General features: G+C 42.1%; 1 protein-coding gene across 1 annotated transcript; it reads left to right on the top strand.

Moving 5' to 3' along the window:
• Nucleotides 1–874: 874 nt before the first annotated feature.
• On the top strand, nucleotides 875–2,188 carry LOC136479613 (uncharacterized). The gene has a single exon (XM_066477420.1). It carries the CDS (start codon nucleotides 875–877, stop codon nucleotides 2,186–2,188), a length of 1,314 nt encoding a protein of 437 aa, XP_066333517.1.
• Nucleotides 2,189–12,866: the final 10,678 nt, after the last annotated feature.

Genomic DNA, 12,866 nt, shown 5'->3' with positions numbered 1-12,866 from the left:
GTGACGTTACATACGCCGGATCGGATGCGCCTCACCTACTGTAGCTAGCTAGCGTAGGTAGCCTAACAGAAGCGAAGGACGACGGAGATCTCACCGTGACCCTGACACAGAGCCGTTTTGGCAGATCACTCAGTGAGATCGTGTCAACTCACTAATTGATCTCATACTCCTGGCCTAAGAAAATCAATGAGTGTGAGTCTATACCTCAATTAACTAGGGTGGAAGGTATGATCAAGATTTGATGGCATTGTTCTTTGAGTAATAGACGACGTGCTCGTAGATAACTAGACATATGTGATGACCTCATTAATTTTGAGATCTACTGCCTCCATCTTTTGAAAGTGTTCATAAAAGCAGTGGCGGATCCAGTGGGTGGTCTGGGTGGTCCACCGACCACCCTGTGGCCCGCCCGTCAGTCAAATATAATAGAAAAAATGAAAAAAAACAAGCCGTCCTGTTCATAGTATGTGAGTGCGGCGTCCGTTCGACGTTCATAGTACGTGAGTGCGGCGTAAATGTGTGCTCGTGCTCGATGGGCCGGCCCAGCTCACAGGGGGAGTTGGATCGGCAGACGTCGAACTGTCCAAGGAGGCCGGGACTCGGGAGGGAGTCGGATCACCAGACTCCGCTCACGGCCGCGGAGCGTTCTCGCCGCAAGCCTGTCGCGGACGCCGCCATCGCCCTTCGGCCTTCGCGGATCGGCATTGCAGCACCAGGCAGCCGATCGGCGCTCAGGTGACAGGTGATCCTCGTTCCTCCCCGTCCATCTCCAGTTCTCCAGTCTCCACCCTTCCTCAGTTCCAGGCGTCCGTTCATTAGTTTTGCTAATTGGAGAGTTTTTTTTTAATTTTCAGAACTCTTGAATAGTTGAATTATGAAGAGAAACGGAGATATTCGATCGCTTTTTCAGAATGCAGCAAAGAAGGCGGCTGCTGTTGCTTTGAACCCTGACCCACCTCTGGCTCCGGATCAAAGTAGTGTGGAAGAGCACAATCAAGAAGAAGATAGAGTACAAGTTGAAGAAATTGCAGATCCTTTGCCCTCGCCCCCTCTAGCATCACCGCCACCCCCCGCATCAAAGTCGCCGGTGTATGACATCAATCGCCTTCCATATGATCCAGGTGAAAGGCTACCCATTGAAAATTATCATGTTAATGATCAAGATGCAATCCGTAGAGCATATATTACTAAAGGTGCTTGCAAACCTTATATACATGATTTTCCATACCGAAACATTGGAGGTGTACCTCGTCGATTCAGTATACAATGGTTGTATAATTATGAGTGGCTTGAATATAGTGTCAAGAAGGATTCTGCATTTTGCTTCATATGCTACTTGTTCAAGAAGGGCAGTGGGTCAAATACTTTTGTGGTTGATGGATGGAATAATTGGAATATAGGAAACACAATACTTCTTAAACATTGTGGTTCTAGGGCACATAAAGCAGCTCAAGAGAGGTACATTGGTTTTATTAATCCCAAGGTTGCAATTGATTATCACATTGACAAGTGGAGTGAGGAGGAGCTTCGTCTTTACAAGAAAAGATTGACATATTCACTTAGATGTATCAAGTTTCTTTTGCATCAAGGATTGGCATTTCGTGGACATGATAAAAGTGAAGAGTCTAGCAATAGAGGCAACTTCATTGAACTTTTGAAGTTTCTTGCAGGAAATAGTGAAGAAGTGAACAAGTATGTCTTGAACAATGCACCAGGTAATTGCACTTTGACTAGCCCAAACATACAAAAGGAAATTATTCATTGTTGTGCCATAGAAACTAGAAAGAAAATAATTGGGGAACTTGGTGATGAGCCCTATGCAATTCTCGCTTATGAGTCTAGTGATATATCACATAAAGAACAACTAGCTCTTTGCTTGGGTTATGTTGATAAACTTAGAAGGCCATGTGAGCACTTCATTGGAGTTGTTCATGTAGATGATACTACCTCTTTGTCACTTAAGAAAGCAATTGAAGGTTTACTTGTTATTAATGGATTGAGTCTGCAGCAGATTAGAGGCCAAGGTTATGATGGGGCTAGCAATATGAAAGGAGAAATTAAAGGGCTCAAAACTTTAATCATGCAAGAATCACCTTCTGCTTATTATATTCATTGCTTTGCACATCAACTCCAACTAGTTCTTGTCGCTGTTGCCAAGGGAAATACTGACTGCAAGACTTTTTTTTGATCAAGTATCTATCTTGTTGAACATTGTTGGGGTTTCTTGCAAGCGTCACGATATGCTTCGAAATGCAATGCTTGAGAATGTTAAGAAAGCACTAGAGTGTGGTGAGCTTGAAACAGGGAGGGGATTAAATCAAGAGATGGGTTTGCCTAGGCCTGGTGACACTCGGTGGGGCTCTCATTACAAAACTATATGTAGCATCATCACTATATATTCCTCAATCCATGATGAGCTCATTGAACTTGGTGCTGATATTGCATATAAGGAAGATTGGACAAAGATACATTTTGTGCTTGGAGCATTTGAAACCTTTGAGTTTGTTTTCTTTGTGCACTTAATGTATGTTATTCTTGGATACACAAATGAGTTATCCGAGTGCTTGCAGAGAAGGGATCAAGATATTCTTAATGCAGTCTCACTTGTTAATGTGGCAAAGAGCAGAATGCAGGAGTTGAGGTCTGATGGTTGGGATAATTTTCTTCAGAAGGTCACTTCTTTTTGTATTAAACATGGTGTTGAAGTTCCTGCTATGGATGGTGCTTATGTGCCTTATGGAAAATCAGCGTGGTATGCCTGTGCCTTAAACCAAACAAATGATGACCATTTCAGAAGAGAAGTATACATTGGTGTCATTGATCAAATTAGTAAGAGCTTGATAATCGGTTTGATGAGATCAATATGGAGCTACTCTCTTGTATGGCAGCCTTCAGTCCTTCCAACTCCTTTGCTTCTTTTGATGCACGGAAGGTACGTAGATTGGCTGAATTTTATCCTAAGGACTTCTCTAACAATGATTTCTTAAAACTTGAATTGCAACTTGATAATTATATTGATGATATGCGACAAGATGCTAGCTTCCAAGGTCTAGAAAACATTGTTGATCTTTTAGTTAAGCTTGTTGAAACAAAGAGGCACAAAGTGTATGATATGGTGTACTTGCTTCTCAAATTGATATTGCTTTTACCGGTGGCAACTGCGAGTGTTGAAAGGGTATTTTCTGCATTGGTTATAGTGAAAACAAAGACAAGGAATATGATAGGTGATACTGTTTTGGATGATTGTCTAGTCACATTTATTGAGCGGGATATTTTCTTCCAAGTTGATGAAGATGATATAATTGAGACATTTATGTCATTGAGAAAGCGGCGGATAAACAAGTAATATTGTAAGTATCTCTTGTTGCTATATTTTGAAGTATTTGTATTTCATTTGAACAATTTATATCAAGATTTGGCTCGTTCGTAGCTTAATATTTGAATTTAAATCTTATTATGTTATTTAATGTAACCGGTTTTAATGAATTATAATATGGTTTTACCGAATTGTAAATGGTTTACCGAATTGTATTAGAAATTTTTTTGCGGCGCATCCTCAGAGGTAAAATCCTGGGTCCGCCACTGCATAAAAGTAGAATGTATATGCGTGCGTTTACAGGAGTGAATATATCTTCTATATGTACAAGTATCTATGCCAAACCCATGTAATTTGCAAAAAAGAAAACACTCCGTTCAACTCCTTTTAAATTTATTTTGTATATCAGTTTTTATTTCTTTTTATTGAAAAACCACTTAGTAACATGAGCTGGTCACATCTTAACAATCCATGCTCACAGTGTAACATATTATATGCTCCTACTTTTCTTTAGGATCACTGTTTGAGGTTAACCTTCCAACCAGCCTTTTGGTGGCCAGTGAGTCATCGCTCATGGAATGCGCGCAAACCAAAATGCCGGTCGTCGCGGGCCCCAGCAGGCTTCGTTTTCGGTTGAAACGAAGACCGCGACCACGTGTTCATCTTCTGAAAAAAATAATAATATTTGAATAATCCTTGCCTTGAAATTCGGCAGCTCTCTCGTGTGGTTTAGTTTTGCTGTGTTTATTATACCGTGTGATGTGAAGATGAACGCCCAAAAATTTACATTATTTTAAAATAGGTGAATTTGATAATTATATATTTTGTGTGTATGTAAACTTAGAAAAATAATATTTTTTGTTAAATTAAAATCAACTATAAGATCTAGTTACATACTTGTGCATACATGCTGCTGCATATTTATTTTTGTGATGTTTGGGTTTGATCAAAACTGTAAAAGAATTTAAATTTAATTTGAATTTAGATTTGAAAATATGTTTAAGAAAAAGAAAAGATTTTTTTACTCTCTCTCTCTCTCACTCTCCCCGGTTTTGGAGCGCTCCCCCACCTCCATCCCGCCGGCCCACTTCCTCCGATCTCTTTCTTCCCCTTGGGCCATCCCGCCCTCGCTCACAGCCCAGCAAGCGGCGTAGCCGAAGCCCCTTTTCTCCTTCCGCCTCTCTGCCGAGTCGGCCCCGCGTCTGGAGTCGCTGACACACTAGGCTTGTGTGTCAGTCGCGTCTTTCTCCTCTCGTTCGTGTCCGAGTAGGACTCTGCTCCACTGGGAGTCCGCCTCTGCCCCGTTTCGCCCGATTGGCGTGCGCTGCAAGCCGCCCCGCCCCTTAAATAGCGCCCTACGCCCACGCCGCCTCCCTATCTAACCCGAGAGCAAGCCGCTGCCGCACCCAGAGACCATAGTGTCGCCGCAACCCTAAGCCATTGCCGCCGAGTTTGCTTCACCGCGCCGCTGCTTCTCCGCCACCTCGACTGCACGGCTGAACACCTTCGTGGGGTAAGCATTCCTTGAGTACCACCTGAAGAGACCGTGACGCCTAAGAGGGGGGGGGGTGAATTAGGCAACTTAAAAAATCTAACTCTAAACTATAGCCTCCTTTTCTAACCCTAGCAAAACCTATACAATAGATAAACTATCTAGATGTGCAACTATAGTTTTGCTAGTGTGTTGCTATCTCTATCGCAAACGTAGTAAAGTAATCAATGTAAATGCAGAAGCTAAAGAGCAAGGTAGAGATATGCAAACTCCCGTCGACGATTCCGGTATTTTTACCGATGTATCGAGAAGCGCGCATGCTTCCCTCTAGTCCTCATTAGAGCCCCTCGCAAGGAATCCCTTGTAAGGGCCAAGCTCCCCGTCGGGTAACTCCGTGGATAGCCTCGGGCCTTCCCCACGCGCAAGTGGGTCTCCGACGTGCCTTCCAGCAAGCCTTTCCCGGATGCTTCCCACCATCTTCACTATCAAGCTTCCGGCCGAAACGCCGCGGGCCTTGTTTCCTCTGGTACACAGTGGCGGCCACACCACAAATGCGGTTGGTGTGATCTCGCAATACTTCAAGCCCCTCTGATGTACAACAATGGTGCTTGCAAGCACCGAGTGGTAAGAGGTATGCAAACCTCACTAAACACTAGGCCTAAACCTAGAGCAAGCGCATAAGCGGTGGTCTAATCAACCTAAGCACTTCGCAAAGCACCTACACTAATCACTTGATGAATCACTAAGCACTATGCAAGTGGAGATCACTAAAATAGTGTATCAACACCCTTGGTATATTTTCTTAGCTCCACACCCCTCAAATGGCCGGTTGGGGGGGTCTATTTATAAGCTCCACTGAGAAAGTAGCTGTTGGGGACGAAATCCCGGTTTTCTGCTACTGATCGGACTCTGACTAGTGTCCTGTCAGCACTGACCGGACGCGTCCGGTCACGAAAACGGCTCTCTGGAACCTTACTGATGTTGACCGAACTCTGGCACTCAGCGTCCTGTGCAGCGTCCGGTGCAGCGTCCTGTGCATCGGAGCGTCCGGTGTAGCGTCCTATGCAGCGTCCGGTCGCTGCTGTTGACTCTGCTGTTGCTTGAGTGGAGCATCTGGTGCAGCGTCCTGTGCAGCGTCCGGTGCAGCGTCCTATGCATCGAAGCGTCCTGTGCTGCGTCCTGTGCATTGGAGCATCCTGTGCAGCGTCATGTGCCCTCTGTGAGCTTGTTTCTTCATGATCTTGCGTCTGGATTGGTTCCTATCTTCGTGCTTGGACTTTGCTTGATATCTTATGTCTTTTCTTGTGCTCCTAAGGTCTTGCTTATGATGTTGATCATCGGATCATCACATCACCTTTGTTCAAGTCACGTCTTGCACCCTATTGAACTACAAAACAAATACTTACAAATTCATTAGTTCAAATTGGTTGTGTTAGTCATCAAACACCAAAATCCAAAGTAAATGGGCCTAGGGTCCATTTTCCTTACAATGTCCCCCTTTTTGGTGATTGATGACAACACGACCAAAGCAAGCAAATAATAAAATTTTTAAAATTGAAAAACTATCTACTTGCTAGGATGCAATGCAAGGGACAAGATTATGTGATGCTAGAAGATACTATATGCAACCTTATCTTGCCCTTGCAAATGTCCCCATGTGGCATTATGGATTTAAGCCTTGTTTCCTACAAGTTCTCCCCATTACTTAGACTAATCCATAATCCACTATCCTCCCTTTCTCGAACCATTACCACTTGTAGACCAATAGGTCCAATAAATAATGCTTGCTTTTGGTTCTCTAAATTGTCCCCCTTTGGAATCAAACACCGAAAAGGAAGACATTAGTAGCACAAGGGAGGGTCAAACTTCGTGATCCTTTGTATGTAGAGTGGAATAGATCACAAAGTTTGACTCTCACATTATATAGATTAAGCTCCCCCTAAATATATGCACACAAGTGTTGCAATACTTGTAAAATTTATGCACATTGATTTAATTATCAAAATACCACTTGAAAGATGATATTTGGAAGAGATTATCTATAATTTGGACTTTGGCACATATTAGATAAATAATTATAAAACAAGCTATGTGTCGTGCTCCTAAACAATTTTAAACCATATAGGTTTGCTCCAAGGGTTGATAATGAAACCGAGCAAGCCTACCATATGATATACCTATTGAATGCATAACAAAAGATTTAAGCATGTAAATGCAAACATAGGCATGAAAGATAACTAGATGCTTTAAGAGTATATCAATGGAAAAACAATACCAATTGAAATGAATACTAATTGAAAGTAATGACATCTAGTTACCTAACATGGGAAGGGGAATTTAGCTCCATAGTATTCACTAACCTACTTGGCAATGACTTTGTCCATCATGATGCACCCAAACTTTGCCAAATCTCCAAATTCCCTGAAGTTCGACGGACTTCTCACTTCCCTTTCAGGATCCAAACCTTCTTGGTGCTTTTCATGTTTGAAATTATTTCCTTTGGCACCCAAAAGCGTTTGACCCCATTGTTGGCTTGCTTGTTTACCTTGATGGCCACCATCTTGTCATTTTTCTTCTTCTTCAAGAGATAAGGTATGGAGGCCTTCTTGTCCACCTTGTTGGTGTAGGTGTTGGAGAGCTTGTTTGTTTGCTTTTTCTCCTTTTTCTTTGTTCCTCCCCCATTCTTCACCTTGCACTCATAGGACTTGTGACCTTCCTTGTGGCACACATAACAAACCACGGTTTGTCCTTCATCAAGCTTCTTCACTCCCTTGACGGTGTTATTTTGATAAAGTTAGGTTTGCTTTGCCTTGCCTTTCACTTGAGTCAAGTCCTTGGTGAGGCGAGCTACTTCTTGCTTGAGTTGCTCATTCTCCTTTGCAACCTCTTGTGTGCATGTATCTACAACAACTTTCTCAACACAAACTTGGTTGCACAAAGGTGAGTCTAAACATAAATTATTACAAGAAGTAGAGGCATCCTTTTTAGACATGTCAAAGATAGGACTTTTCTTTTTAGATGCCTTGGTGGGGGTTGTGCTAACGGCTTCAAGATTAGCAACTTTATTAGTTAGCTCATCACAATGTTTGCACATGGTTTCCATTTTAGCAAGCAAACTATTATATGCTTCTTGTGAGCTAGCTAACTTTTCTTTTAATTTTTCATTTTTCTTTAAGAGTTGCTCATCATTGATTGTGCATGTATTTGTTGTTGCACTACTCTCAAGTTTCTCAATTTTAGTAGATAGTTCAACATTGAGATTAGCAAAGTTCTCATATTGTTCAAGCAAGGTTTTGTATGCTTTTTGTGAACTATCTAGCTTTTCTTTTAAACTTTTGAGCTTCTTTTTTTGACTAGTGTAAGCTTTAGCATAATTAAGATTTTCTTACACAAGTTTATGATAAGAAGGCATATCATCATCACTATCACTCTCACTAGAGGAAGAGCTTTCATTACCTCATGCCATAAGGCACACACAAGAAGAGCTTGATGATGAGTGCTTGCGGCCTCGCCTCTTGTGATGGGGTTCTTCTTCACTTGAAGAATCATCCCATGATCTTATTGATGTGAGGGCTTGGTTCTTGCATATCTTCTTCTTTGTCTTGTGTGTGGGCTTGTTTGGACAAACTTCCACAAAGTGCCCCAACTCGCCGCATCCATAGCATCCTCTCTTTCTTTGCTCATTTCTTTGATTTGTGAAAATGAAATCTTGAATTTGGATGGGCACACCCTTGACATTGAGCCTTTGGATCATCTTCTCCACCTTGTTGATCACTTTGATTGATTCTTCATCAAGATCGGAGGTGGAGGAGGAAGATTGATCTTCACTTGAATCTTCATCATCATCATCATCGTCCTCATCTTCTTCTTCATCTTCACTTGAGGAACTTGAGCTTGAGCTCGTCTCAACTTGCTTGCCCTTCATCTTCTTTTTCTCGCTACAAGCGAGAGCTTTGCCTTTGCTTGATGAAGAAGCTTCTTCTTGACCCATCTTACATGACATTTCAAATGCCACTAACTTGCCAATGACTATGCCTGAGGTCATGTTGCTCAAGTCCTCCATGTTGTGAAGGATGATGATGATGCTTGCATATTTCTTTTGTGGTAGCATAGAGATGATCTTCCTCATGATGTCTGTATCATCTAGCTTTAATAATCCTATAGAGTGGAGCTCATTGATAATTAGATTCAAACGAGAATACATATCATGAACAAGCTCATCATCATTCATAGTAAAGAAATCATAGTTTTGCTTTGCTAGACAATATTTTTTCTCACGGACATTGCTTGTGCCGTCATGGAGCTCTTGGAGTTTTAACCAAATTTCATGTGCCGTATTTAAAGTAAATACTTGGTTAAAAACATCCATACTAAGTGATTCAAACAAGCCATTTTTAGCTCTAGCATTGAAGTGCATTTCTTTTTCATCACTCTTTGTGGGTTTTTTCGGGATTCTTGATGGGTTTCATCCCGTCACGAGTGACTCTCCATACACCCAAATCAACTGCCTCAAGGTGACAAGCCATTCTAGCTTCATAGTATGGGATGTTAGTGCCATCAAAGTGCGGAGGCCTAGCGGTATCCATCCCAACCACTCTAAATAGCATCGGCTCAATGGCGATTAGGCCAAAGGTCCAAATTGAGCCAACCGGCTCTGATACCAATTGAAGAGACCATGACGCCTAAGAGGAGGGGTGAATTAGGCAACTTAAAAAATCTAACTCTAAACTATAGCCTCTTTTTCTAACCCTAGCAAAACATATGCAATAGATAAACTATCTAGATGTGCAACTATAGTTTTGCTAGTATGTTGCTATCTCTACCGCAAACGTAGTAAAGTAATCAATGTAAATGCGGAAGCTAAAGAGCAAGATAGAGATATGCAAACTCCCATCGATGACTCCGGTATTTTTACCGAGGTATCGAGAAGCGTGTAAGCTTCCTCCTAGTCCTCGTTGGAGCCCCTTGTAAGGAATCCCTCGCAAGGGCTAAGCTCCCGGTCGGGTAACTCCGTGGATAGCCTCAGGCCTTCCCCACGCACAAGTGGGTCTCCGACGTGCCTTCCGGCAAGACTTTCCCAGATGCTTCCCGCCGTCTTCACTATCAAGCTTCCGGCCAAAACGCCACGGGCCTTGTTCCCTCCGGTACACAGTGGTGGCCACACCACAAATGCGGTTAGTGTGATCTCACAAGACTTCAAGCCCCTCTGATGTACAATAATGGTGCTCGCAAGCACCGAGTGGTAAGAGGTATGCAAACCTCACTAAACACTAGGCCTAAACCTAGAGCAAGCGCATAAGCGGTGGTCTAATCAACCTAAGCACTTCACAAAGCACCTATGCTAATCACCTGATGAATCACTAAGCATTATGCAAGTGGAGATCACTAACATGGTGTATCAACACCCTTGGTATGTTTCCTCAGCTCCACACCCCTCAAATGGCCAGTTGTGGGTCTATTTATAAGCTCTACTGAGAAAGTAGCCGTTGGGGACGAAATCCCACTTTTCTGCTACTGACCGGACTCTGACCAGCGTCCTGTCAGCACTGACCGGACGCGTCCGGTAATGAAAATGGCTCTCTAGAACCTTACTGATGTTGACCGGACTCTGGCACTCAGTGTCCTATGCAGCGTTTGGTGCAGCGTCCTGTGCATCGGAGCGTCCGGTGCAGCATCCTGTGCAATGTCCGGTCGCTGCTGTTGACTCTGCTGTTGCTTGATAGGAGCGTCCGGTGCAGCATCATGTGCCCTCTGTGAGCTCGTTTCTTCATGATCTTGCGTTCGAATTGGTTCCTATCTTCGTGCTTGGACTTTGCTTGATATCTTGTGTCTTTTCTTGTGCTCCTAAGGTCTTGCTTATGATGTTGATCATCAGATCATCACATCGCCTTTGTTCCAGTCATGTCTTGCACCCTATTGAACTACAAAACAAACACTTACAAATTCATTAGTCCAAATTGGTTGTGTTAATCATCAAACACCAAAATCCAAAGTAAATGGGCCTAGGGTCCATTTTCCTTACACCACCTTTGCCATCTCTCTCGTTCTCTACCGCTGGCGCTTCACCGTAGTCTCACCATCGTACCCGAGATGCCCCACTTAGCCCCACGTCACCACAGTGCCGCGTCAGGCCACCTCGATGCCCTCATCGAGTTCGTCGTGCTTCGCTCTTGCTCCCCGTGTTTTCTTTTTGACTGATGATGTCCGGAATGTCGAAAACGACGAACTCCGGCGAGGTTGGGCCGTTTTCGACCATGGCGTCGTCGCTTAGCTCGCCGCCAGCAACGCCTTCCCCTCCCTCTTCTAATCTGGACCGTCCAGATTAGATGCAACAGATCATATGTCATCATACCCTTTCAATGGTTGTTTTGCAAAAGAGCCCCACCCTTTTTCAGTAATCTAACTTGCAGTCTATAATGTATACATCAAAATATGTTTTCTCTTTCTAAAAGCGTAGTTTTTCTAATTTAGATTCAAAATACGTTTTCTTTGTTTACAGATTTGTCACTGATCTTATTTTAGCCATAAAATCTTTGTTTTAACTCTGTTTTGGTCCGTTCAAGTTGCGTTAGATTCATAATTAAATAATCTACATGTTCATCCTACTATTAAATATGTTTTAAACTTTTGAAATTCGTGGTTAGATTTAATCTATTATTTTATTAAAGAAAATCTTGTTTAATTCATAACTTCTTTGTTGTAGCTTCAATTTTTGTGATCTTCGTGTCTGTGTGTTCATAGCGAGACGTAGATTCGTTTTATAAACTTTTCATCTTGATTTTATGCTATTGGTGTATTGTTCTAATCTATATCCTTTGTTTGCTATGCATGATTGCTTCTGGATGCTTGTATGTTGCTGTGATGATCGAATATAGACGATGAGCAATTAGTGGGTGATCAAGAGTACTACTTTGACGAGCAGGATCAGCAGAAACACTTTGATCAAGGCAAGTATAGCGTGGGATCATCCTTGTTTCCTATTAACCTTAATATACTTAATTCATGTGCATGTACCTCCTTGTTATATTTAAGGATTTCCTAGAATTTGACTTATACCTTGTCACCCTATGGGATATGCATTGGGTAGCCTTTGCTAGTGCTCAACTAAACCATGATCTTGTAACTTGACTAATGGTATATGCAATAAACATTAAAACATGACTTTTTTAGTAACTTGGAAAAAGGGGGCTGGAGTATTTAGCTACTTTCTAAATGCTTCAGATTTCTCTCCCTAAGGACTTATCTGTAAGTGATCATCTGGTACTTACAGTATAACTGTGAGGGCCACATGGCTCTGGCTTTAGCTCAGTACAAGGACCTTTTCTAGCTTGTTAGTGGTTACCTTTATGGCGCAAGAGGGGCTTGATGAATCGGGTATAGTGCGGCCTCTGTCTTTATGTGTATAGCCTGCACGGAATGTGCCATTTAGAAGGGGAGCTTTACATCTGTTTGACAATTAGAAACCTAGCGGCCCTAACTTGTTAGACGAATCTTTGAAAGGCTTGGGAATTATAAACCCGGGCGTATGGGTAATCATGACTCACAGTGAAAGTATACAACCTCTATAGAGTGTAAAATTGGTATATCAGTCGTGCTCACAGTCACGAGCGGCCTTGGAACCCTTATGGAATAGATTATCACTATTAATCAATTGTTTATGCTATTCATTATTCATGTTTACATTGATCATGTGTTTACTATGAGATTATGACAACTTGATGCTATTCATATGCTAAAATTATGACAACTAAAAGCTAAATGATGTTAAACCTGTGTTAAGCCTTTTGAGCCTCATGAACCCTATGTTACACTTGTTGAGTACGAGATATACTTACGCTTATTTATTTTTATTATTTGGATAAAAATCCCGGATGGATAACAAATTGATATGGTAATGACGACTTCCATGAGGATTACTAGTCTTGTGGTCAACTAGTTGACATCCCTGTGCTATGGAGCTTCCGCGAGAGGACTATCTTTATATTTCCGCTATATTTATGTGAAGACTATGTGATATTATTCGTGATGTAATAAACACTTGTAATGATACTTTTTATA

The sequence above is a fragment of the Miscanthus floridulus genome, chromosome 9 (genome assembly GCF_019320115.1).
Source record: "Miscanthus floridulus cultivar M001 chromosome 9, ASM1932011v1, whole genome shotgun sequence".
Classification (NCBI taxonomy): Eukaryota; Viridiplantae; Streptophyta; class Magnoliopsida; order Poales; family Poaceae; genus Miscanthus; species Miscanthus floridulus.
Note: the sequence above shows the minus strand (reverse complement) of the source record. Positions and strands in the feature narration are given on the sequence as shown.